This window comes from Artibeus jamaicensis, unplaced genomic scaffold, assembly GCF_021234435.1.
Source record: "Artibeus jamaicensis isolate MK-2021 breed Jamaican fruit bat unplaced genomic scaffold, CSHL_Jam_final contig_327, whole genome shotgun sequence".
Classification (NCBI taxonomy): Eukaryota; Metazoa; Chordata; class Mammalia; order Chiroptera; family Phyllostomidae; genus Artibeus; species Artibeus jamaicensis.
In genome coordinates, this window is record NW_026521772.1 from 2843775 (window position 1) to 2871083 (window position 27309).

Here is a 27309-nt window from a genome sequence, read left to right on the forward strand (position 1 = left end):
ATAAAACAGACTCCAGAGAGCTCTGCAGCCCCTTCTGCCACAGGAGGACACAGTGAGATGATAGCTGTCTGTCATCTCGGGAGGGGCCCTCACCAGACCCCGAGTGTGCCAGCACCTGGATCGTAGACTCCCCAGGGTCCACAGCTGTCAGGAGTAAATGTCCATTCGTAAGCCAGCTCGTCTGTGGTATCATGTCACAGCAGCCTGAACGGACTAAGACCCAAGAGACAACGAGAGCAGATACTGAAGGTAGGGTCCTCGCTGCCCCAGCCAGTGTCGCCCCAGCTCTCCTCAATGCCTTGATGGTTTGCACACAATATCATGGGCGTGTGCTTTTTTCACCTGCCCCGCATCCTAACCCCTGGCTCTGGTAACATCATCACTTTGTCCTTGATAAACTTTCCTGTCTCCTCCCAGTTTATACAGTATGCATGGGACTGACCGCATCCCTTGCTCTAAGATTGGACACATAAGTCCTATGTAGACAGCTAGAGTTGCAGCTCCCTCCCTAGACAGATGAATGTGGCGGTTGGCACCTGTTTATGGACCTGGCCAAGATGTTTGCTTCCAGAACTATTAGGGAAGACATGTGCTTTCTTTGGGTTGACTGAGCTAGAATATCAGCCTGGAGTGACAGCAGGTAGCCATTTGTCTCCCATTCAGTCATTCAGTAACAGTTTATTGAATAGCTGGTATGTTCCTCACGCCATTGTAGGCATTAGGAATATGGACATAAACACATAATTCCAACTCTTGGGTTTTCACCATCCACTTAAGAGGCAAATAAAATAATCACTTTAACAAAATATGAGAAATGTTTCAGAGTATTACATTATTAGGGAAAGGCAGCCAATTCAGGCAAGGCTTCCCAGAAGAGAAAGCTCTTTGAACCTTGTTGCATAATTAGGACTTAACCAGTAGACAGGCTGGTTAGAGTGGTTCCAAAAGAGGAGTCAGTAGGTCTAAAGGCAGGGAGGGGAGGCTCAGCTGGGCAGGCTCGGGCACCCACCATATTCAATCAGACTCAACGGAGTGGGAGGAAAGAAGCTGGATGGCCATTGTTTTGGATTTTTGCTGAAGACAAGATGCTTCTAAAAGATTCAAAGCAGGTAAGTGACACCATCAAGCTGACATTCTAGAAAAGCACAGAGTCACAATGAAGAGAATGGCAGGAGGAGGGCCAGACTGCAGGCAGGGTGAACCTTAAGAGGCATTGCCATTGTCTGCCTTTATAAAGTCCACGCAAGCTGAACTCACACACTGGTGGAGGGGAAAATGTTAGAGGGGCTGGGGTCAGGTTCAGGAGAGAACACAGAAGCTGAATAAATGGGATTTAAAGGTTAACTGGATTTCTTCAGCTCTGGCTGGATGAAGGTCAATGGTAATGTTCCTGATCAATATTGGAGTGCATTTTACTGGAAGAAGCAAGTTTTGTGAGGAAAGGGAAGTTCAGGCTGGGCCCCGGAAAGTTAAGTGGCCTTCAGGACAAGGTACTGGAGCTCCAGCAGGGAGTAGGAACTCCCGAGAGAAATCTGCTGGGACTTAGGTTTGCGATAGGTGGTGTTCGTTTGTTTGTACATTGCTTCTTTCCTGAAGATTTGTATGTAGGTGTTATCAGGTTTGATTTAGGTGTTATTAGCACACAAGCCATTATTAAAACCATGGATATGGATGAGATTGTGAAGGAAGAGAACAGATTTCAAAATAAGAAAATGATCGTGTACGGTAAAAGGAAGAGAAAGAAAAGTTTGTGAAGACTATCAAGAGTCAGAACAACATCAAGGAAGCCAAGAAAGAAGAGAGTGTTGAGAAGGAGGAAGAGGTAAAGAAAAGAGATACCACGAGAGATCAAGTTGCTTAAGAACATGAACGTGTCCAGTGGATTCCGTTGGGTTGGTGGAATGGTCAGAAAGGGGATGGACTGTAAGGAGGGGCTACGAGTTGTTGTTCACTGGCTGGCTGGTTGGCTGGCTGGCATCACGGGAGATACTCAAACACGTCTACCTATGGAGGGAAGCCCGTTAGAGGAGAGGCTGAAGAGGCAGGGGAATAAAGGAAATGGGTGATGGGTGTGGTCCCTCTGGAGGCCGATGGGGGTGGGACTCATAGCCCAAGAGACAGAATCACTCGGGGATCAGGAAGTACACTCCTGTCCTTGAGAAGGGAGGGAAGCAGAGAGGGACGTATGAATGCCCGTGTGGATAATTTGGGGAGCTAGGCCAGGCCAGGCTAACGGGGAAGATAGTGTGCATATTCATTATATTAAAGAAATTGCTTTCACCCATGAGTCCATTAAAATGGGTTAATGAGACTCCCACAAATTCCAAAGCCCAAAATGACTGATGTGTTGCGGGAAGCTGAGGGTACACCCTATAGTCACCAGTGGTGGGAATTTTCTTTTTCTTTCTTTCTTTCTTTCTCTCTTTCTTTCTTTCTTTCTTTCTCTCTCTCTTTCTCTCTCTCTCTCTTTCTTTCTTCTTTATATTTTCTATTCTATTTGAAAGCACAGCCTGGTTTATTTTTGACACCGTTTCATTTCTTTCAGGCTGTGGCCTGTGGGTCACTCCTATTTCAAGCAATTTCATTTTCCTTAGTGTCAGGCTTTTGTATATTTGCCCCTCAGAAATCAGCAGCTGTTGGAAAAGTATTCGTTCCAATCAATAACCATTTAAAGATAGAAATTCAGACAGGTAAGATGGGTTGTTAGCTTTTAGACATCTTTCGCAGAAGCAACCTTTACTTCTACCTATACTTCACTGTAAGGAGGCCCATTCAGGAGGATGCTTCAAGTTTATGATATAAAAAAGCACAATTTGATAAAATCTGAAGGTACATGGGAAGTCCATTTCATCAGTAATCACCTGTTTCCAAGTGGGACGCGGAGTAAATTCGATGCTATGTGAAAAGCTGTTCAGCAAGAGAAAAACTCACACTAGGTGAAGAATCAATTACTGAAGCATTGCAATGAATCCCTTCCTGATGTATTCATTATATAGCACATAAATGGGAGCCCAGAGTGCCATATGGTTAATTGGGATCAAGGCCAGGACTCTAATCCAGGCGTCCTGACTCCCCTCCCACTATTCATTCCTTCTCTCATAGCATCTGTTTTTCCTTCTGGGCAGCAAATTCCACAGGGCCAGGGACCTCTTCATTTAGGTATCCACAGCACAGAGGTGACAATCAGAATATCTGTTAGTAGGCTAGCCATACTCAGGGTGGATCGCTGTTGGTCATTTGTGACATTTCATGCAGAGCTGAACATCCGAGTAAAAGGTCTCAACAAAAAGAAAAAGAAAAAAACCACCAAGTCATAAGCACATGGTTTGTGAACTCTGAAAATCCCAGGACTCCGGATGTGACTTCCAGGGTGGAAGCCTTGGGAATAACAGCTGTAGAGCCACCTCCTGCAAACGGGAGCTGGGCCAGGGCTTCATTTCGCTGTGGGTTAGCAGGCACCACGCCCCTCGCCAGCCATGCACCCTGAGAACAGAAGTTTCCACATCTCCTCTCAGTCAGCTTTAACCAACTTGTATCCTCCTTGAAATATTTAACAGGCTACCTCCTCTCCCCCAAACACTGGAACTGCTAAGCCTCCTTTCATCTTCTCAATAATCGAACCTACCTAAAGTTTCACATGAATTGAAATCACATGTTCTTTTGCACATCCTCAGTTCACTCCAGGCCTCAGCAGACAGCCAGGGTCCGCAGTCAGTTCGAGGAGTTAGGGTTTGAAAGTGGCATGAGCCACAGTTTAAGTTTGTTTTGTTGTTTTTTTTTTTTTCAAGCAAAACCCTGTGAGGTTCTTCATTTTGCTGAGAACCATGTGCTGGCTTGATGCCTTTCTACTCTGGTTTAGACCAAATGCTTCTCAAATGAATCTACTAGAAGGGTTTCTAATGAGAACTATATTCCCTCACAGCACTCTTCAGTTTGGGTTTGGTTTGGGTTAATTGGTTAATGGTGAAAATGAGTACTTACTTCGTTTGCCCCTAAATCAGGAGTTGCTGCTGCTGCTGCTGCTTCTGCTCTATCCCAGCATGACAGCCTGCTGTTACTCACAGCTGGCAGACACTGTGAACTATGATGCCACGTCAGCTACTCGGAACCTTTCTGCTTGAGCAACAGTTTCCCAGTGGAATAATTTTGTGTGTGGCTCCTGAGGCTGGAAACATGATCTGACCACCATACTGAGAAGGTCTGAGTAAAAGAAGCCAGTACCTGAGATTATAGAAAGAAACCACACAAAACACTTCCCATGACTAAATAAGAATTCCAAGGAGAAATTAAACAGTATATTGACTTTCTAAACAATCATGACAGCAAGTTGATAATGGACAAAAAAAAACACAAACAGGATTAGAAACTGAAAAAATAAAATTTAGAGACTTTTAATCAGCATTGTGGATATTAGTTCATTTACAAAGTCCGCATGAGGTTGGAGTGCACAAAAACCGAGTAAGTGGATGTTTGTGAATAGGGAGATGACTAAACAGATTGAGATATTTCTGTCATGGAATATTAGGATATCTAATAACAAATAATAAATTACAGCTGCATCAGTTAAGGGGTTTCTATGGCATTTCATTGAGCAAAATTAATATTAGACCACTGAGGTTGCCATAATATATTATAGAATAAAAAAGTATATTATCCCATATGCTATTATATATATGCTATTATATGATAATATGTGATTATATCCAAACGTTTATGAACCTATGTAGATAAAAGTATATAAAAGCTATATACCTACTGTTAATAATACTTTCTTTGCTTGACATAAAGAATGTACAAAAACAATGGATGAGGGTGGAAGTAACTTTTTAAGAGGCTTAACAATAAATCAGCACCTACTACACTGCATCCCAGATAAAACTGTGTGTCTGGGAATGATGTGTGTGTGTAAAGAGAAGCATGTCTAAGTTTATAAAAGTGTCAGATATTTTAAGGTGGTGAGATTACAGATAACTTCTTTTATTCGCTATTAGCTTGTATATATTTAATTTTTTTCAAAAAATTATTTATGTAACCAGGAAAAACAATGAAGCTGATTGTATTATGTAAAAATTATTGATAACTGGTAACTCACCTGAGCTCTTCTGCTTCTGAGTCCAGCTGCTAAATCTTCGATAGAGCTGGGGTCTTCCTCTGTGTGGCCAACACACTCCAGAAGTCTACAGATGTTCTTGCACCCACCTGGAATGGACAGGCCACGCCAAAGAGAAACGTAAGACACGCCTCCAGCCCTGACTTCACACAGCCCTCCTCTCCTCGGAGACTGATGTCAAAGGCGCTGCATCCTCACACGCTTCCACACTCTGCGGTGCAGAGGGAGGGCCCATGGCACATGCTCTCACAGAGACGTTGCTGACGCGCTCTTCCACCAGCCTGCCTCAGATCCCGCCTCTGGAGGGGACTCAGGCATCATTTGGGAAAATGCCAATGGAGGAAAAGAAGAAGGGAGGTGGGATGGACAGACCCATCCCTGTATTTCAGGAACAGAGCCAGAAATTGGGAAATACACTCTTATTGATCGGTGACCAAATAATCAACAGGGAGGAAAAAAGGACATAATTAGAACATGGGAAAGGTCACTAGTGGCCACGTTTTCTGAGTTAAGATGAAGTATATGGGTTCACATCGTTCTCGTTATATTAACAACGGTTGGACTTTCTCCAGGCAGACCTCATATACACAGACTGAAAGTCTCGTGCCCGCCCACCACAAGACTGAGTCACAGATGGGAGAGCATCTTGGAACTCCCTGGGAGAAGTGACACAAAAGGTGGAAAGCCTGGTTTTGAGCAGAGACAGCACATCACGATGGTCACACGCGTGGGTGCTGAAGCTACCCCGCCAGCCTGGGTCCCTGGCTCTGCTACTCTCTGACTCTCCTGATGTCGGGTAAGTCACTGAACCTATCTGGGCCTCAGTCTCCTGATTCATATGGTGGGCCTGAGAGTTACCATCTCAGGGGTTGTGTGAAGAATAATCAGATCATAATAGGTAAAGCATTTAATTTTTTGTTAATTAAATGTATTGGGGTAACATTATCATTACTATTAAACATCTGTTGATTGCGTATAATGTGCCAGGTTTGGGGCCGTTTTCAGATATGATTTTATGTAATCCACACAGCATCCCTATGGAGTAGCTCCTAATATTCTAATTCTTCACAAAAGAGAAAACCAAAGCCCAGAGAGAGTGAACAATTTGCTCAAAGTCCCACAGCTAGCAAGGAGAGAACCAGACTTCGAATCCAGGGCTAGTATCAATCAAGAGCTCAAATGTCTAGTCACTGCTTTTTTTGTTATTTTTATTTTTTTAATAACATTTTTTAAGTTGACATGTGCATATAATAGGGAACTAAAAAACACAAAAAGAACAAAGTCACCCATAATCACAAGCCATCTAATCACTGTTTATATGGCCTCCCAAGTCTGTTCAGAAATACCCAGCATGGATCTGTTCCTTTGTTTGCTCATTCACTCATTCATTCATTCACAGAGAGCTCACCACGCTCCGCTCCTAGTATCTAGATCAGAGAAGCACTAAGCAGACCACAATGGAACCGCCTCTAGGAAACCTACATGCTCATGAGGGAGCCAGACAAGCAAACAAAAATAAATCCATCCTGGAACAATGGACGGTATACTTCCCTATGAAGGCAAGATGAACCCAGGGAGGGCTGTCCCACGGCGAGGTATGGGAGGGAGTAAGGAGGGCAGAGTGAACTGTAAATGCAGGGTCTTAAGGCAGCAACACGTTTGGCCTATTGGAGGAGTGAGAAGGCCAGAGGCTCCGTAGGGAGCTGGTCTGGAGAGAGAAGGTGCAAAAGAGCATCCGGAAGGGAGGCGAGTGACCCGGTAGGGGCATGAAGCAGAGGGCAGGCAGAACGGAGCAGCCACCTGAGCTCTTCCCTCACAAAGTGACGACCAGGAAGCAGCTGTGTGTTTTCATCCAGCCACAGTCTGACATTTGGTGCCTATGGGCAGATGCGAATAGGTGAGTAGAGCATTAGCAGGGGCGGGGGGCAGGGGTTGCCGGGTGAAGGCAGTAGAGAGGGGGAGAGGCTAAGAGGCTGAGCCTGGGCCATGGACACAGGTTGGCTGAGGTAGATGGTGAAGGACAGGTGGACACGGTGAGGTCAAAGAATGGCTGGAGCTGGGATTCTACAGGAAGTGAGCTGGAAGTACGGAGGATGCCAGAACTCAACACGGCTGAGGTGGAAGACAGGCTTGCTGGAAGTGAGGAGGCTCCGAAAGGCCACAGTGTTGCTTGGGTCACCTATGCCAGTGGTCTAAAACCTAGTCGCATACCAGCATGACCTGGGGAGCTCTTAAAAAACACACAGGCCTCCAACCCCCAAAGCTTCTGACTCAGTTGGTTGCAGGAAGGGGGTGTAGTGCCTTGGTTTGTTTTTTCTTTTTTAAGGCTTCCCAAATAAGGTTCTGAAGTGCAGCCAGGGTTGAGACTGGCTGATCTATGTGGGCCACCCAGCAAGAGTGAGGACAGAAGCGCTGGTGAGCAGGGTGCAGTGAGCCAGCAGGGCCCAGAGCCTCAACTGGATGAGGCGTGAGTGCAGGGTGGGGGACCACCTACCGCAGCATGGGAGGTTTATGCAGATTAGGTGGCCTCTCCTTCAAAGCAATGGTGTGATTGCCAGGGGGAGAAAGTTAAAAAAAAAAAAAAAAACTGGTGGGGAAGGGTCAGGGGGGAATAAGGGTCTGGAAATGGCCATGAGGAGCAAAGCAGGATCCTACCCCACCATCAGGCCCTGGGACCCCAGATCCCTAGGAGTAAGTCAGGTATCAGTCAGAGCAAAAAGGTGAGGGGGACATTCAGAGAAGATGGTGAGGACACTGGGTGTGAGGGTGCAGCTTGGGGGTTAGGAGGGTGAGAGATAAAGTCAAATGAGACATACAGAGCTATGTGGACAGGAGGGCGTGGGGGTCCCAGACTGAGGTCATCACAAGGGAAGGCACCATGGGATTAGCACCAAGGTCTTTCAGCGAAGGTGAGTGACCAATTCTAATTAGAGCCTCCCTCTTGTGTTTTATTTAGACTCCCTGGCAGCACACTCATTTCCTGCAGCTGCCATAACAAACTGCCATAGACTAGGCAGATTAAAACAAAGGAATTGATCTCTCACAGTTCTGGAGGCTGAAAGTCTGAACTCACGCGTCGGCAGGGCCCTGCTCCCTCTGAAGGCTCTGTGGGAGGACCTTCCTCTCCGCTTCTTAGCTTCTCCTGGCTCCCGGCAATCCTTGGCTTGTAGCCCCATCACTCCAATGTCTGCCTCAGTCTCCCCACGGTCAGTCTTCCCTCTGTGTGTGTCCACATCTCCCTCTACTGAAAAAGGCACCAGTCACTGCACGAAGGCCACCCAGTAGGACCTCATCTTAGCTTCATTGCAGCTATGAAGACCCTGTTTCTCAAAAAGGTCACATTCACAGGTACCAGTGGCTAGGATTTCAGCATGCCTTTTGCAGGGACACAGTCGAACCCACAATAGGCACTTCGTGGAGGTGATGTGACAGCCAGGAATACTGTTCTTCCCCGAAGAACACAGGCTCTAATGAAGCCTGTGTTACTATGAAGTAACTATGAAGCGCTCTGAGAGCCTGTCATAGCAGAAGAGGGTACGGTGTAGGCCTCCTTTATAGATCTCTGTCCCCTGAGCTTGGTGGCCCACCTCAACCCCACCAGAATAAAAAATCAGAGCTGGTTCAGGGAAAACCCATCCTCATAGTGGATAAACAACTCAAACAAACTTTGGGTTCATGGCAAGTCAGCAGTATCTGTCAATACCCAATAGAATGTATTTGATGAGAAGCTAGCTACACATTGACCAGATAAGAAAAGCTACAGGACTTCCTACTCTCTCACCATGAGCAGCAATCAGTGAAACTGGAGAGAGAAAGACAAAGAAAATCACCTCTGTGTGCTACGGAACCCATCTGGTTGACGGGTCACATCCTCCAGCAATCAGCTATCACGAACTAAGGGCCTATTATTGCAACAACTGACACAAGGAAAAGAAAGTGTGTTGCACCATGCAAGGAACTTACCCACCAGCTGGGGGCATGAAGAAAGTGGAGCCACATATTAAAGGTAACGTATAGTTCATTGTTAAATGACATGATGTGGGTAGACTCAATAACACACACATAGGACAGATCAATAATTCCAGGATTATTCAAATTAGGCTCACTGGAGTTTGGTAAGTATGCCTTTGGAGCCCCTTTTGTGTATCCCAGCCACCCTGAAGCCTTGCTCCATAAATGATCAGCATTTCTCTCTTACAGGTGAAGAAATCGAGATTCACACACACCAAGTGGTTTGCTTGCCCAAGATCAAAGAGCTTAGAAGTTTCCAAGTCAGGAATCGAACCCAAGTCTTTTATCCTTAAACCCATGGCTTTTCTGGCAAAACATGGATGGGAGAGTCGGGTTTTGGATAGGTAAGGAAAAACAAGGAGAGTATGTTATATGTGGGTAATAGGATTAATGTTTAATTATTACATTTAGCCAATCAGCTCCTGAGAGCCAGCCTGTGTTTCCAGAAGCTGCTGTCAATTCTTCAGTTTTTCCCATATCTGGGTCAGTAAGAAGAGGATCACAAGGTCTCCTTGTGGTTATTTTTAAGGAAAAAAAAACTTTAAAGAAAAGGAAAGGATGAAAATGAACAAAGTGAGAAATCTTACAAGCTGAATTCAAAGGGGAATCATTCGACAGGAACAGCTGGGTTACTGACCCGGACTTGGAACCTGCCGGGAGGGTCCCCGGTGGATCACAGTGGTTCCTGGCCCCACCGGAACTGAGGGGGGGGTGGCCTGGAGTCTACATCAGAGGGTGGACCTGGGACACAGCAGAAACCGGAGGCAGGAGGCCCCCCTTCCCCATGCCTGCTTTTTTTAAAGCACCATTACCCTTGATCCTTTATTCAGATAATAAAGGGAGACAGAAATCCAGGGGGCCCGTTCCAGCTCTTACCACTGGCTTTTGCGCTTTCAGAACAACAAAAAAAAGGCAGGGGAATCTTTTAAGCAATCACCGTATGTTGCAGGAAAGTGGCACCAATTGACGTGTGACTGCTGTTCCTAAGAGAGAGATTCTGAGTGCCCCTTGATGGGCTTTTCTGCGACGAATCAGTGGTAATGCAAACCCCCTGCCCAGCTTTCCCATCCACTCAAAGACGCCAGGAAAGAAGCTGTACGTGCCAGAAAACAGATCTCCCAGGACCTCAGAGTGAGAGGCTTCTGCAAAGCATCCCACAGTGTCACGTGACAGCACAGAATGGGTTTCTCTTTTTTTTCTGCCTTTATTTTATTTTTTTAAATATATTTTATTAATTATGCCATTACATTTGTTCTATTTCCCCCTTCATTTCCCTGCACCCTGCATACCTCCTCCCCCACCATCCCCCCTTTAGTTTATGACCACGTGTCTCAAGTTCTTTAGATTCTATATTTCCCATACTATTCTTGCCCTCCCCCCTATCTATTTTCTACCTACCGTCTATGCTACTTATTTTCTGTGCCTTCTCCCCCCTTCTCCTCCTCCCACTCCCCTGTTGCTAACCATCCATGTGATCTTCATTTCTATGGTTCTGCTCCTGATCTAGCTGTCCTTAGTTTCCTTTAGTTTTAGGTGTGGTTCTTAATAACTGTGAGTTTGCTGTCCTTTCACTGTTCATCTTTTTTATCTTCTTTTTCTTAGGTAAGTCCCTTTAACATTTCATATAATAAGGGCTTGGTAATGATGAATTTCTTGAATTTGATCTTATCTGAGAAGCACCTTATCTGTCCTTCCATTCTAAATGAAAGCTTTGCTGGATAGAGCAATCTTGGTTGTAGGTCTTTGGATTTCATGACTTGGAATACCTCTTTCCAGCCCCTTCTTGCCTGTAAGGTCTCTTTTGAGAAATCCGCTGACAGTCTGATGGGAACTCCTTTGTAGGTGACTGTCCCCTTATCCCATGCTGCTTCTAGAATTCTCTCCTTCATTTTAAGCTTGGCTAATGTAATTATGATGTGCCTTGGTGTGTTTCTTCTTGAGTCCAACTTCTTTGGGACTCTCTGAGTTTCTTGGATTTCCTGGAAGTCTATTTCCTTTGCCAGATTGGGGAAGTTCTCCTTTATTATTTATTCAAATAAGTTTTCCACTCGTGGCCATTCCTCTTCCCCTTCTGGTACCCCTATAATTCGGATGTTGGAACGTTTAAAGATGTCCTGAAGGTTCCTAAGCCTCTCCTCATTTTTTTGAATTCTTCATCCTTTTCTGTTTGGTCATTTTTTTCCTCCTTCTGGTCCACTCCTTTGATTTGAGTCCCAGTTTCCTTTCCATTACTATTGGTTTCCTGTGTATTACCATTCATTTCAATTAGTTTAGCCTTCATATGTTCCTCTAATTTGTGACTAAAATCAACCAGTTCTGTGAGCATCCTGATCACCAGTGTTTTGAACTGTGCATCTGAAAGTTTGGCTATTTCTTCATCGCTTAGATTTATCAGCTCTGGGGCTCTGAGCTGTTCTTGAGCCATGTTTTGATCTGTTCTTGTCTGTTACATATGAGGAGCGGAGCCTTAGTTGTTTACCAGGGTGGGGACACCCAAGTCGCTGATTTGTGATGCTGTATGTGGGGGTGTGGTCAGAGAGGGGCCACTCAGGTCGCTGGTTTGTGATGCTGTATGTGGGGGCAGGGTCAGAGAGGGATAATGGTGGTTCCCTCTGCCGCTTCCTGCCACTGGGACCTGCACGGTCTGTCTCACCGCTCCCTCCTTCACCAGTTTATCTGCACGTGAATGTGTGACCGTGATCAGCCCTCAATGGGTCCACCGCCTTGCGCCCTCAGTGGGTCCACTCGCTTCTCCACACCTGGGATCCACCCATGGCTGCTGGCACACCTGGGTTGTGTGCCCAGGTCGGTCAGGTGGATCTTTCCTGCCCAACCCTGATCTGCTGCTGGCTCTGCCCCTCTTACTGGTTTGGCTGAAGGGTTTGTTGTTGTCAGACTTCCGTATAGTTCAATTTTCTGTGGTTTGGCTGCGTTTTTGTTGCTAAAACTTTGGTGTTTTTAAACTTAGTTCTGGGAGAAGGCACAGTGCTTCCACCTACATCTCCATCTTGGTGGAAGTCCTGGGTTTCTCTAGGGTCCACAACACGGGGTCCCCTGCAGGGGGCAGTGCCAGATACAGGTCCGTAGTCTAAGGAAGCCATTCCCTCCCTGGTCGCGTCTCTAACCCAGGGCCCTGGTCATGGGCAGTGTGGCTCTAAGTGTTGAACAGCACTGAAGGAGAAGATTCACAGACACACACCGAGATTGCCGGGCAGCCCCAGCGCTCTCTCTGGGCGGCAGCGTGTACTCTGGGGTTCCTGGAAAATCAAGGTCAATGCGATCTTGTTTTACTGAGAAACTGGCCTTCGGCTGGGCCCTGAATGGGTGCAACTTGCACAGGAAGGAAATGGCCGGGAGATCTGTTTCTTCAGGCGCTGCGTGTAACACAGACAGAAGCGAGCAAAACACACGCCCAGTCCCTGCTTTCACCGAGCCTGCAGTCTAGCCATCGGAGGTCTCCTGTTGGCATTAGAGTAGAGGGCACTGGTGGGCGTGGCGGAAGCTGACACTTGTTTAGGGCGGATGCTTTGCCAAGCAGCCTGCTAAGTGCTTCCCAAATGGGGGCATCATGTGGTCCTCGCTGCCGCTCAAGGATAAAGGGGGTTGGCATGATCATCTTTTTACGGGTCGGAAGCTGAGCCCGCGCAGCTAGCTAGTGGTAAAGCCGAAACTCAAATCCAGGGCTGCCTGGCTCAGGGGCCATCCCCCTTCCCCTCACCCCTGTGGGAAATGAGGTCAGGTAAGGCTGTGTGGGGCAGGGCTTGGAGGCCGGGTGAGGCCCTTTCCTCTTCTCTCTGGAGGAAACGAGGTGTTTTGTTACAGCTCTCTCCTCCTGATGTTGCCATGCACCTCGCCCCCCAAAGTTCGGTTCCCAAGGGAAACAAAATTCAGAGGACCATCGATCGGTCCCGGCAAGACAAATCCTCTCTCTCCAAATCTCTATCAGCCTTCTTTCCACAGTGAACTGCAATGACTATCGTGGAAGGAAATTTCAGTCGTATTTTTCTCTCCCTCAAATCCCAAACCTGGGAGAAGCCACAGGAAACCAGTGTCCATGGTTTTTCTCCTCCAGCCCCTGTACTGGTCCCTTCTTCATTCTCCCAAGATCCACAAGAACCCTCAAAGTCTCCCAGAGACCAGAAGGCCCATCATTCTTTAGGCAGCATCTCACCAGCAAAATGTCCAAAGGAGAAGAGAGGCTTGCGAAGTCCCCCCCGCCCTTCAGTTGCCCACCTGCCTTCACAGGGAGAGAATGGGAAGGAGAGAAGAGCCGTCTGCACGTTCTCCACCTCCTGAGAAGATCAGAGGTTAGTCCTCGACCTCCATCCCCTTCTTCATTTCTGAATCGACAAACACTGCTCCCTGACAAGGCCAGGATCAAGAAGGACAAGGTGAAGGTTGAGCCACCTGGAGAGCAGAGCTGAAAATGCTGAAACAGAACTGGAAACCCTTACGCTCATAAAGATAATAACTGCTCATCAACCGCAGAGCACGTTCAGAAACATCACTTCATTTGACTCTCACAATGGTAAGCAGGTATTGATGTTGTTATTACTTCTTTCCTTTTTTTCATAAAGAAACTGAGGCACATAAAAAAGAGGGGACTCCTTAAGGACAGAGAGGTCACACTTGCAGCCAGGCCTTCTGAGCCCAAATTCTGTGCTCTGGGGAGTCCAGATGGACAAGGACACCAGACAGAGGCAGGAAACTGAATGGTCACCTCTACGTCTCACCTCCCAAGATGGGGGAAGTTTACCCAAAGCATCCTAATTTCACTTCATAATCGCCTATGAATCTACCCTCCACACAATATAAATCTTTCCTTTATAATTGTTGGTTCTAGTCCTTGCAGACTTTGAAAGTAATAATTCGCCTATACTTCCCCTTCCCATCTAAAGAAGCACTATTTTTACTTTGCCCTAAAACTATTTCCTTAGAATGATAAAGTTGCTCCTCATTCTTGTGCTCTGGGACTTAATAAGTTCATATTTTTATCCCATGATTGTCATTATTTTATAAAATTCAATCATATCCTCCTCTTGGCCTGTGTCTTTCTGGAATGAGGAGCTCTAATTCTTTTATCATTCCTCACACAGAATTCTCTCGGCCCTCCGCATCAATTGAAGTGCCCTTCTGCAGACCTTGGCTGGCTCGGGGTGTCTTTAAGGCACATCAGCTCATGGGCCCCCTATCACTTTGTCCATTATTCTGTATGAAAGAGCACAATGAATTCAGCTAAAATAAAGTGTGGAGCTGTTAGAGATACTTTAAATATCCAACTGTATTTTGTTCCATGTCGGCCCAGCCTAGGCTGCAAAAAATATGCATTTTGCTTTCACTCTGAAATGAATTTGAGCACACTGGTCCTGAGCAACCATGTTGTCTCTTATGAAAATGACCCTTTGCAAAGTGCTTTCACATACATGATCTTATTTGACCCTCGCATGAACCACATGAGGCAGAAAGCACATATTATTATCCTCATTTTTTCACATGAGAAACATAAAAAGGTGAGTCCCACCCAAGGTCAAACCGCTGGAATCAGGGCCCCAGGGGCTGGCTCTGCATCGAGAGGAAGAGGCCCTACTCACTGTGCAGTGCCAGCTTCCTTACAACCACTTGTGACTTATTTAAATCACCAAACGACCACCTCCGAGTCTTTCAGCCGCCCACAGCAGTCACGAAATATTCTACGGTTCCGTTGAAAGAAAAAAGGTTAGGGTTGGTCCAGTCCCTCTTGCCTTCTCTCTACACGCTCCCCGGGGGAACTCTCTGCCACGTCCTGGGTATCAATGTCACCTCCTTGCAAATGATGCCCAAACTGGTGTCTGGGATATAAAACTGCATACTCGCTATCTCCTGGATGTCTCAGTATACACAAAATTCTGCCCCCATCCTATGCCCTCCACTGCCGAAACCCAGTTCCCTTTTGACACGCCTCCTCTCCAATGCCTATCCAGGAATCTAGGCATCAGCCAGGCCTTTCCTTCTCCTGACCCCGCCCACATCCAAGCTGACACCCAATCCTTTCCCTTTTCCCTCCTGCATAGCTCACTGTCCTGTCCACTTCTCTCCCCCTCCGCCCACACCAATCTGGGGCCAAGACACCATCATCTCTCATTAGGACTCATGGACACCTAGTTGGTCTATTCCTCCCCAAACCTTCACCACATAAAAGGAGTTCTTCCAAAAATGCCATTCTGGTGGTGCCACCCTAACCCACTCTGCTTAGACACTTCAGTGGTATCACACCGCTGTCAGGGCAACGGCAAAACACCCCTAAACAGCCCACGGGTCCCAGTCTAGTCTGGTCCCCACCTCCAGCCTCTTCTCCAGCCCAGCCCCTGCAGCCTTCCTTCAGCAGGTTCCTCTCACTGTGCTTGGTTTCGCCCCAGTGGCCTAGAATATGCCTCCCTGCTTAAATTCCCAGAATTAGATTGCCAGAAGGCTCCGCCTTCAGATGGAGATTCAAGGGTCTTTCCTCAGGGAAAGCTTTCTGGACCTCCCTGAGTTAAATTCCCCATCATATTTTGCATGGCACTGGCTTGGCATGGTTTGTGAATTTAATTAACATCTGTCTCCCCACTAGACGTCTAACCTTTTGCTCGCCGTCATGCTCCCTGTGCTGTGCTGATCTTAGCATATAAATGAGCATCAAGGAATGTTTGTTAAATATATGAGTGAACCCATTACCAAGGAGATAGCCGTATAGGCTCAACACCCTCCTTATGGAATAGTAAGCAACTGCCACAAAAATTGAGATGAGTATGTTTACTAACATGGAATGATGTCCGTGACATATTATTGCCTTACCACAGTGCGTCACAGAACACTATGCATAGAATTATCAGCAGTTTTTAAAACTTATGTGTCTTTACTTTAAAACACACACCAACAACCTCCGTGAGTGTGCACATGTGTTTAAATGTGTTTTACAAAGCCCGTGAGACTAACACCAGCTGCTTTCAGTGGGTTCCCTGGAGAATGGGGATGAGAGAGCGTACAGAGAAACAGGGTCATTTCTACTCATAAACTCCTGTCCGGCTAGACTTTTTTTCCATGACCATGTGATGTTGCTGTCATTATTTTAACAATACCACTTTTCAAATAACAAAGCAATTCACTGAAGTTCAGGAAACTGTTTCTAAATACATCAAAAAAAGGGGGCAGAAAACAACTTTGTATACGATTCCTTGACAATGATAAACCCAAAGAACAGCCGAGACATAGACGCCAAGCGGAAGAGAACAACTAGTCAAGGCAGCGTGTGTTCGTTGAGGTCTTCCCTGCCCATGACCTGTCCCAAAATTTTTTGAAAAAACAGTTGCTCTTGGATTTACTCATACAGTATTAGAAGGAAATCTAACAGAAAGAATAGCATGAGTTTTTCCTACTTTACTTAGATTTTTTTTCTGTTAAATAGAAATGATCATGTGAAGACACCTTTATTTTCTCTTAGTGGCCAAATAACAAGTCTTTTGTTGTCCCTGCTGTAGCTCAAATAGAAAAGATGGCTTCCTAAAGCCACGCAGAGGACAGTAAGGAGCAGGGGCAGATAGACCGGTGACGTGCAGGCACGATTATTCCAAAGCTAATAGCACAGAACCTCACCTGGGTGGCTGAGAGAGGGGGGTGCAGTCTGCAGACCCGTTACAGGAAAGGGGAGGCAGGTGAGTGGGAGTGGAGCTCGCCCCCCTCCCCACCCCAAGGCGGCCTCCGGGGTGAGCTGGGCAAGTCTGTGAATACAGAACAATGCTGCGCTTGGAGCTACGCTGAGTCTTTTTTCAGACTAATGGCTCAGGCGGTGGAACTACCCAAAGATGACTAAAATGTGAGTCAAATGCTTTCAAATCAAATTATTCCAGTGAAGCAGGAACGCAGGCACACAGAGAACAGGCCATTAGGAGTTCTAAGCAGTACCTGTGTGTGAAACTTGAAGAAATTTGCTCTCCTTAATGACTGCCTCTTTCAATCTAAGTCATTTTGTCAGCAGTGAGCTGGGGACAATCGGTCTTTATTACTAGTGACACCCTCGGATCAGCTGGGCTTGCGCACTTTGCCGACCCTGATTGGACCTCCTTCTCCCCCGAGGTCCGCCCAGCAGGTCTTCAGTTATCCCAGAGGGCGTCAGGAAATTCTAAAATTAGCCTCCAAGTTGGTGTCTTGGTAATTTTGAAAACCAACTTTCACTTAAATACAAAGCGCTCACATTAAGGAGAAGACAGGTTGGGGGAAGGCAGATGAGGAGCAGCATGTCATCAAATGGAACCACAGGGCACACAGTCCCCAGAGGGCTGAACTGTGGCATCTGCGCCTGGAAGAGACACCAGCCGGTGCTCTGCCCGGCTTGGGGGGCCATGGGGAGGGAAGCACCAGGGGCCCCTCTACAGACAAGTGGGCAGTTTCCCTGACGTCTGTCCCCTCCCTCCCCCTTTCTTCACTAATTGCTCGGAATTGCTCAGTTTCACATTCTTTCCCCCAAATGTTTGCTCCCTATTTTGCAATCCAGTTCCTCCACAGTTTTATGGGTTTTTTTTTTTTTTGGTGAGGAGACACTAAGAAGATATTTTCAAATGGTCTGAGGAGCTTATCAGAAAAGAAAACCTCTTACCATGTTTATTGGAACAGGAGGCCCCACCCGTCAAGAATCATCAGAAGCCGGCCACCTCTGTGGCGTCAGGCACCTGTCTTCATCCCCACCCCAAGCCACCCCTTGGTAGGCATCGGCGGTCAACAGAGGAAGGGACTGCAATGGCCAGCCCTGGAGAGGGTTCGGGTCCTCTCCCCACAGACCAGGGCTCGTGCGGGGCCTAGCTGGGCCCTCGACCCCCCCCCACACGCTGTTGCCCCCTCTGAAATGAATCACCTGGCTGTGAGCATAATAAATTATTTCTTTAACATTTTCTTCTTGGTCAGATATACATAACCTAAGTTACCATGTTAACCGTTTTTAAGTAAATAGATCAGTGGCGGTAAGTACAGTCCCACTGTTGTGCCGCCCCCACCACTGCTACCCCCAGAACCATCTCCTCTGCCCAAACTGGAACTGTCCCCATGAGACAGTGACTCCCCACTTCCCCTCCCCCCACCCCCAGGCCACCACCACCCACTCTGCTACCTGAATTTGACGACACTGGGCACCTCATATAAATGGTATCAGACACTACTTGTCCTTTGGTGACTGGCTTAGTTCACTGAGCATCTTCAAGGGCCACCCACATGGTGCCATGTGTCAGAATTCCCTTTTTGAAGGCTGACTAACACTCCACTGTATGGACACAGCACCTGTTGCTGACCCATGCATCCGTCGATGGGTGTTTGGCTTGTTTCATATTCTTCACTTAATCCCACAATGTAAGACATGCAGGTAATTCTAACTCAATTTGACTTATTATCTACCAAGCACAACTCACTGTGCTAGATGCCGCAGTAGGTACAGAGGGGAACCCAACGTGGTTCCTGCTCTGAAGAACTTATGCTATGTTGGGAAAGTAGAAAGTCAAGAAGCGACCTGACTGGTGTGGCTCAGTTGGTTGGGGCATCATCCCACAAAGTGAAAGGTCACCAGTTCAATTCCCAGTCAAGGCACATGCCTGGGTTGTAGGTTCGGTCCTGGGTCAGGGCACGGACCAGAGGCAGTCAATGGATGTTTCTCTCTCGCATCTATGTTTCTCTCCTTCTCTTTCTCCCTCCCTTCCCCTCTCTCTAAAAATAAACTTTTTTTTTTCCCGAAAAGGAAGTGAAAGTAACTGGCATTTGCTAATCTCGGCATTTGCTAATTGCCTGGCCCCATCACTGCATGCTCACAACCACCCTGCGAGAGAGATGAGATAATATCTGCACTACAGGGAAGGAAATGAAGACTCAGAGGCCTTCAGGAAGTGCCCCCAAAGCGGTCAGCCTGGGATTCAGACCCACATCCTCGGTAGACACGCTGCTCCCCTCGGTGTGACGAGTCCCGGGGAGAAGCTACAGGAAGGTCGGGGGCAGAGGGGAGATGAGCACCCTCCTGACGGGAGAGGCGCTCTGCAGACACAGGTCTTGTGGGTCAGGAAGGCGTCTGTTCCCCAGAGACGAGGGGGTGGGGGAAACTGCTTGAACGGAGCAAAGGGGGAGGCAGGAAAGCTCGGTGCTACTGAGGGACCTGTGCAGCTGTTGAACGTAAGGCCGGAAAGCAGAGAGGGGCCACACCTTGGCCATCATGAAATGCTGCTACCTCAAGTAGCCTCAACCCCACCACGTGGCGCACCCCACATGGTGCTCCATCACAGGTTTTCTAAGACAAGGCCTTGTCGTAGCTGTGCTTTGGGAAGGTCGCCATGGCAATAATGTATAATCAAGACGGAGGGACTATAGTTTAAAGGAGGGAAGCCAGTTAGGTCGCTGGAATTAGCAGATGAGACATAATGAGCCAAATGGAAAGGAGGGTAAAAAGGTGAGCAGTATCTTGGAGGTGGGGATGATGGAACCTGGCCACCGATATATTGTGAACGGGGTGACCGTCCCTCTTGGTTTGCACGAGACACCAGCTTTCCTGGCGTAATTACAAACAGCATCCTCTCCCCCTCCGACAGGTCCAAGCCTGGACGGTCAAGTAGACGATCCCACTATTCACAAGAAATAAGAAAAAAGATTCAAAGGTGACTCCAATAAAAGATTTCAAGCCTGAGTTGATAAGGAAGGTGGTGACACCTTCAGAAACACAGCAGGGAAATCGGGTTTTGGGGAAGGTGTTGAGTCTGGATCTGGACACGCTGAGTTCGCGGCTTCATTTGAGGGAGATGAGCACCTTGCCCGTGGACTTGCGTTTCATCACATAATGGAAAGCATCGTTGACCTAAATAGAACAAACCCAGAATGTGTTGGAAGACTTGCATACGTGCATATTCCCGCAAACATTTGTTGCTGGTTCAATACTTAAAATAGCTAAAGTATTAAGATGTGTCTTCAATGGACTGTTTATAGTGAAGCACGTAACACTAACTGAATACTCACCACAAATTCAAAGGAAAACAATGATATTTAAGAATAACCCAACCTCAGAATGTATCTGTCTAAGCTATTGTTTTCAGTGTGTCAGATAAATGACCACAGGAGTCCTCAGGCCTATCCATATATTCTGTTGTCATATCTGTGTGTTCTAGCTTTTCAAAAAGTAGAGCCACTAGCAGAAGAATCGGTCATTTAAAATTTTACAGTGCTTATCTTTTCATTAAAATTCTCCTAGTTCCAGCGTAACCGAAATTGCAACCTATCTCCACTTCATTTTTCAAAGTACAAGTTATAAAACATAATTAAACAGCAGCCACAGTGATCAAGACAGTGTGACGCTGATAAAGGAACAAACAGGTCGGCCAGCCGAGCCCCCAAATAGGCCCCCACACGAGCAGTCCACTGATCTTCTGGCAAAGCAGCCAGGGCGCTTCGATGAAGAAAGGCCAGTCTTTTCCAGAAATAGTGCTGAGACCACCGCACAAACACAGGCAAAAAAAAGTGAAGCAAGACACTGTCCTTGCATCCGTCACAAATATTAACTCAAAACGACCTTACATCCAAATGTGAGAGGCAACACAGATCGTGGTGGCAGGGGACCATGTCAAACTTGAGGTCCGTCCCATCTGCAAACTATAATGAACACACACACCATGGATGATTACACAGCAGTGGAAACCACGAACTGGGTATGGGACCGGCGACACAGGGGGAGGCTGAAAAGCACCGCATGAAAAACTCAGGAGCAGGGTAAGATCCACAGCACAACCCTGTGCTGTTATTTGCTCATGCAGCTTTGGAGGGAAAGCGTGGGGAATGAGGGTAGAAGGAATAAGTAAATGCAGACACCCACAGATATGCAGACATAAAAGCAAAAGATGGGCCCTGCAAAGATGAAAATGTGCTTTGAAGTGAGAAATGCGATTAAACAACCCTTTCCACTTGAAATCTCTCCCCACCCCCCCCGAAAAGCCGAAGAAACATAAATAAATAAAAAGCAGGCAAACAAATCAATCATGGCAAGCCGTCTGCAGCGGGTGTCGAAAACACGTGTCTTTCAGGGCTTTGCGAGCCCTTTCCAACCTACACAAATTTAGCTGCCTTCCGAGGAGGTGCAAGAGGTTAAGGCAGCTGTTTGAAACACTCATCCCTGTCCTGTCGATCACTCAAAGACACACCTCCAGGTGACTCACGGCTGGCTCCCTCCCTCTCCCTGGCAGCCGGAAGTCACTTGTTCCCAACCACCAAAATACTTGGGGAAACAAGCCTAATTCGTGATAACTGATACTTTCTTCACCTGGCATCCTAGAGAAATGAGGAATCTCCTGCAAATAAATGTTATGTAAAAAGAAAATTGGCACTTCAGGGGCTAATGCATATTTTTAACCATTTTGCACAGAAATCTTTAGAAAAATGGAGCCCACGTTTACCTGACTTCTTTAAACGATAGTATCGGGGGAAAGCGTCACTTTTTTGCTCCGTGACTTGGGAATCTCATCATTCTGAACACGCATTATTTTACCTCCTGCTTTTGTTCTGTCACTCCTCTCAGGTCCAAGTGCCACTGCTGTTGTTGTTGTAGCAGCTTCTAAAAATAACTCAGCTCTGTCCCTTCCCACCCTGTGGTTTCCATCTGGGCTGGGGACACAGAGCACCAGTGACAGCAAGGCCCGGGTACTTAGTAAGAGTGACAAAGTTCCCAGTGAGAGACTAAAAGTGTGGGGCTCTGGACTAGTCTCCTGATAGCTAATCCAGGTAGATGCTTAGGGACATGTCCCTCTAGTGCTGTGCTTTTGTACAGGCTGCATGTCAGGGAGGGAGGCCCCCCATACTGACGCCTGGTCAGACACACAGACTGTGCCCAGAACCCTGGCCCCCTGCCTTGCAGTGGACGAAGCCATAATTACATTTCTCCCTGGAGATATGCTCCTGGAATTTGGGGGCAAGGTTAAGATATTGTTTTTGTGTTAGGTTTTGCTGTTGGAATTTTTAATTAGCATACCAAGCAGGAATAATCAGAGTAACCTATAGTTCCCTAAATACAGGGTCTGGTGGAAGTAACACCTGCTTGAGTGTGGTTGGTCGGGTAATAATATGGGTGTCATAATTTCTAGTTTTCTTTGGAACATTTTGCCTAAAATGCGCATATGGTGTGCTTGAGTGTGACAGTGTTATGTTACAGAGTGACATGCTTATGATTTTGTAATAAAAGATTTTGTAATGCAAAAGGGGCGTTTTTTGTGCCATACCCTGTACCTCACGCCAATTCTTGCTTCCCGTCAGAAACCAGCTCTTCCCCATCACAGCCTGTCCTGAGATCTCCCCAACTAAAAGAGACATCCCTTAGGTCTTGCTTTTTAGTCACCGGCGTACAGAACGTACCCAGCAAATGTTTGGTGAATAAAATAAAGCTCATGAGTGAACGAATATATCTGGGACTGAGCGGGGTTGGTTTCCAAAGGTAAAAACGTTTGGTTACTGATACACTGTCCTAGTTGAACTACATTCATCACCTTGCAGCTCTGATGCAAGCCGATCTGCATCTGCTTTTAAAAGTCAATCAATGCATTTTTCCAAAAAAGATACAGACGGCAAACGTGCACATGAAAAGATACTCTTATTCTTCATTAGAGAAATGCACATTAAACCCACAATCAGATACCACTCCATACCTATTAGAATGGCTATCCTTAAAGAGAGCAACTGACAACAATGAATTCTGGCAGATGCAGGGGAAGGAAAACACCCCTCCATGGTCGGTGGGAATGCGAAAGGAGACAACCACTTTGGTAAACACTCTGGAAGCTATTACGAGTTATGCACAGAGTGGCCAGTCGGTACCAACAACATCTGCAATGTTCACACAGGCAGCGATGCTGGTGGGCCAGTCTCCAAACGAGAACACACAGGCACATGCGGCAGAAGACCTTGAACTATGGGGCTTTGGTGGGAACGCAGTGGGAACAGCCTCGTCTTCAACATGGCGGGCTGCAGAGACCGCAGTAGAATCACCTCTCACTAATGGAGGCCTCAAGAGGGAGGGAGCTGCTGAGAGTCGCTGCCCCTTCTCGCATCTCCATTCCTGATCTGCAGGGTGCCACAGACTTTTTCACACTGACATTCTTATCTGATGATGCCATCTAGCCACCACTGGAAGGGGGGAGGGGTTGGGCGGGGCAGGGGGAGGAAAACCCTGCTCTGTAAGTAAAGCTAAATAAATGTCTGTATAAATTTTAAAAGAAAAAAGTTAAACATACACTAAGCATGGGACCCACAAATTCCAGCCCTAAAATTTGAAAAAAAACCTGTCTATGCAAAACTCAAACATGAATATTTATAGGAGATTTACGTAGAACAATCAAAACTGAAAATAATCGAATAGCTTACTAATGATAAACAAAGAAACGAGCTGTGGTACGTCCATACAGTGAAATACTACTTGGCGATAAAAAAGAATAAACTGACATATGTGAAAACACAGATGAACCTCAGAAGCATATGAAAACAGAGCCAGAGAGGTCGGACTCGAAAGGCTACAGACTGTACGATTCCGGTTCTGTGACAGTCGCAAAGGAAAAACCACAGGGAGTGTGACGGGAGCTGTGCCTGAGATCAGTCCTCATCTGGGGAAGCCCGAGACAATCAAGGGTACTGGGGTCTGGGAAGCCCGACCGCAGGGACCGACCATGGGTGGGGCCATCACTGCTTGAGTGTGACAAGAAAAGGAGCTCTGGGGCGGGCAGGACGGGCAGATACCAGGGGGCTCCTCAACCAAGTCGGGAATACCCGGCCGAATTTTATGAACCATCCAAACTAAAAGAGTACTGTGATTTTCAAGGCTATTCCACAGGCTCACTCAGGAAACGTCGACTGGACAATTTCTGTCCACTCATTTCTGCCTGTTCAGGTCGTGATCTCAGCCGACCTTTGTATGATAAACAAGTTCAGATCTGTGACGTTTAAGTACCCTATCAGTTCGAGATGTGAGTGAGCAACTCCCTACAGAAAGCGGACGCACACATCTAACAAATACGGTCCTCAGAACAGAGACCATGAGGCCACTGCGTGATGGTGGCCCAGGTGTGACCCTTCGAAAACAATAAATTCTAGTTAACATTCAAAGATCGTCTCTCGAAGTCAACCCTTTCAAATGTCAGTGCAAAAGTGTTCCAGCGCAGGGAACTGAAAACTTCACTCAGCGTAACGGCTATAGATTTTGTTTTTAAAAATATACTAAGTCTTTACCTATATGCTTTTAGATGTGCTACCTTATTTAATCCTCAAACCCACCCTAGTACATAGGGTATATTACTGCTCCCATTACAGACAAGGAAATAAGGCACAAAGATGTCCGTCCTCTTAATCCATCACCCACCAGATATGCAAGGCCCTGCCAGAGCCTGGAGACTCAGAGGTGCAGAGAGCACAGGGCCCCTGTCCGCAGGGAGTTCATGCTCCACAAGAGCAGCAGGCGTCGAATCAGTACCTCCATGTGGGTGAAGGAGAAGCACACAGAGTACTGTGGAAGTTCATACCCTATGAAAAAGGCCATGGTGTGTGGTCATATTCATATCCACTATCAAGGTCAAATCTGTGAGTCCACATATTCAGAAGAAAATACAAGCTGGGTGGCACCAGTATATCTGGTACAATATAGATAGGGAGGGCCAGAGACAGAAATAGAGATAGAGAGAGACAGAGAGATAGTAAATGGACGTTGTGTGAATGAGGCATCTGTTAGGGAGCAGGGGCTCAGAGAGCCAGGAAGGTCCATAGAATGGGGAGAACTAGAAAAGTCCTACGTGCAGAGCTCTCATGGGAAAGAAGGGCACGTGGAAGCTGAGGGGAGGCCAGCCATTAGATAATTAAACCGTGTTTAAGAGGACAGAGAACTTCAGCATGGGGAGTCCCACCTGAGCGGCGGCTGGAACACCTCCATGGACACACGAGACGGTGCACACCAGCAGGTGTTCTCACTCCCGTGCGGCCCAGTTGCCGCCCTCCTCCATCAGCAGGTGCACCTGCGTCTCGGGGACGGCAAACCTCAGTTTGCAAGTCATGTGATAAAAGCCACAAGTTGGAAGGGGACCCAGGCATTCTCAGAACGGGTGCATTTCAAGTATTCAACCACAAAAAATCTTTTCTTGCAAGAAAAATATAAACAAAAAAGTAAAAACTCCCACTTCAGCCCCGGCAGAGAGGGAGTCCAAGAGCCCAGGCAGCACAAGCCTACACCTGCCCACCCCCAAATCCCAACGGTGGCTCCCGAAGCGTAGTCTGAAAGCCGCTGATCCCGTCCTACCCCTCAATTTTAGAGACATGTGAGGACTGAAGGTCAGAATGGTGAGGGACTTCCACAAGGATACAAACAGAGGGGCCAAAGCTAGAAATAGATTCCAACCAGTTCCCTGATGCCCAGTCATGTCCCCTTTATCCTACTGAACAGGACCTTCTCAACCAACACCCAAAAAGACAAGAAAGTAAGCCGTGTTTGAGGAGAACGCACCTCATCAAGGGGGAAAACGTAAGAATGGAAGAGGGTTGAGCGTGAGGTCTGGCCTGACGGCTTGGGCTCCCCTAAGTTCTTCTGCATGTGAACTAAACATCGCTTCCAACCAGGGCCGCCTGGAGCTACCAAAACAGTTTTGCAAACATTAAACTAAATTAACCCCCCCAAAAAAGAGAGAAAAAAAGACTTCAGAGTGAATGCCTTGCCAATGTGCGTCGACAGCGATTCTGCATTCGCATGCACGCAGTCACACTCTGGGGGAAGTTTAAGCCACATTAATGGGACTGGGGGGGGGGGGCGAGGAAAGGGGGTGAACAGCCAGCGACAACAACTGCAGAGACTAATGGGGGAATCACAGTCTTCTGCCGCCAGGCACAATTCCGAGTTTTGTTCACAGAGCTCCGGCTCAAGCTCATCTGGTTGTGCTTTAGTGTCTGTGTTCTAAAATCAAAGGTCGAGTTAAGGGCTGCCTTCCTAGCCTTGTACACTGTGGAGTTCAGAGTTCACATCAACACGGGTAAATTATTTCCTAAAGTACCGTCCCTTCCCTCTGCCTGAGACACCATCCGGCTCCACAGGTCCCACTGCCCAGGTGGCCCCGAGGCTCACACCATCCGACCCAGAGAACTGGGGGACATCTGGTGACCCTTGGCCTGTGACACTTCATTATTCTGGGTGGCATTTTCACCTTTTCAGTCTGTAAAAGGAGGATGTATAGTATTGAAACAGAAGCTGTTTGGAGAAAGCCAGATCACTCCCCGGCTTCATCGACACCACTTCAACTTAAGAGAACCTCACCTCCTCCAGCTTGAAAACCGCTCCCAACTGGGGCTGGATGCGTCCTTCCTGGCAGTACTGAAGAATCGAGGACAGGCTCTCGTAGTAGGTAGGGAAGTCCTGCTCTTTGTACCGGCTTGTATACAAGCCCATGGCCGAGATGTTCTTCAGGAGCAGAAGATTGGCCGGCACGGAGGGAATGGTTCCTCCGGCAAAACCGACCACCACGATCCTGCCCTCCCAGGCCAGGCTGAGGGGAAGAGCAGAAGGGAAAGAAATTTAAAAACAACTCATTAGGATGGCAAACAACTTAAATAGAACAGAAGAAAAAGTAGAAGATGCGTTGGCAAGGCTGGAGGGAAATTGGAACTCTCAGGCACTGGCGGGTAGAAGTGCATAAAATTGTACAATGGTGCTACCACCATGGAAAACCAGGAAGGTTCCTCAGAAAAATGTAAAACAGTATTACCATATGACCCATCAATCCCACTTCCTGGTCTACATCCAAAGGAATTGGAAGCAGGGTCTTAAAGAGCTATTTGCCCACCTGTGTCCTCATCAGCACCATCGATAACACCCTGGAGGTGTGAGCAACCCTGATGTCCGTGTACTGATGAATGGATTAACAAAATGGGTATGTACTTGACCATGGAATGTTATTCAACCTTAAAGGGAAGATTCTGTCGCATGCTGCAACATGGATGAACCTTGAGGACACTATGCTAAGAAAACAAATACTTTCTGGTCCTATTTATGCCCGGTGTCTAAAGTTCCCCAATGCACAGAAACAGAAAGGAGAACGGGGCCTTCCAGGAGGGAGAAATGGGAAGCTGTTGCTCAACGAGGACAGTTTCAGATCCGCAAGACGGAGACGCCAAGGAGACGTTTTGCAACGGCGTGAACGTACTCA

General features: G+C 47.1%; 2 protein-coding genes and 1 long non-coding RNA gene across 23 annotated transcripts in view; 1 reads left to right on the plus strand and 2 right to left on the minus strand.

Moving 5' to 3' along the window:
* SEC16B (SEC16 homolog B, endoplasmic reticulum export factor) overlaps positions 1 to 4063 on the minus strand; it is a 54014-nt gene extending 49951 nt beyond the window's left edge. The window contains exon 1 of one of the 2 annotated variants that reach the window (XM_053663694.1): positions 3978 to 4063. The gene's annotated coding sequence lies outside the window, so the exon portion shown is untranslated. The remainder of the gene's footprint in view (positions 1 to 3977) is intronic. The other variant, XM_053663693.1, reaches the window with a different exon arrangement.
* LOC119049573 (uncharacterized) lies at positions 1 to 19786 on the plus strand. 20 transcript variants are annotated; one of them, XR_008391283.1, is made up of 9 exons: positions 577 to 1109; positions 4002 to 4458; positions 5119 to 5230; positions 5683 to 5906; positions 6510 to 7007; positions 7437 to 9116; positions 9311 to 13649; positions 18858 to 19016; positions 19696 to 19786. It is a non-coding gene; the product is annotated as an uncharacterized LOC119049573 (long non-coding RNA). The 20 variants fall into 20 exon arrangements; XR_008391286.1 differs by having other exon boundaries at positions 18858 to 19159; positions 19696 to 19782; XR_008391282.1 differs by lacking the exon at positions 19696 to 19786 and having other exon boundaries at positions 9311 to 9465; positions 10071 to 13649; positions 18858 to 19693.
* Positions 19774 to 27309, minus strand: part of LOC119049572 (quinone oxidoreductase-like protein 2) — a 21185-nt gene continuing 13649 nt past the window's right edge. Inside the window, exons 9-10 of the mRNA XM_037145583.2 lie at positions 26421 to 26649; positions 19774 to 19958 (exon numbers count right to left, since the gene is read on the minus strand). Of these exons, the coding sequence (XP_037001478.2) occupies positions 19890 to 19958; positions 26421 to 26649 (298 nt within the window). The 3' untranslated portion in view covers positions 19774 to 19889. The remainder of the gene's footprint in view (positions 19959 to 26420; positions 26650 to 27309) is intronic.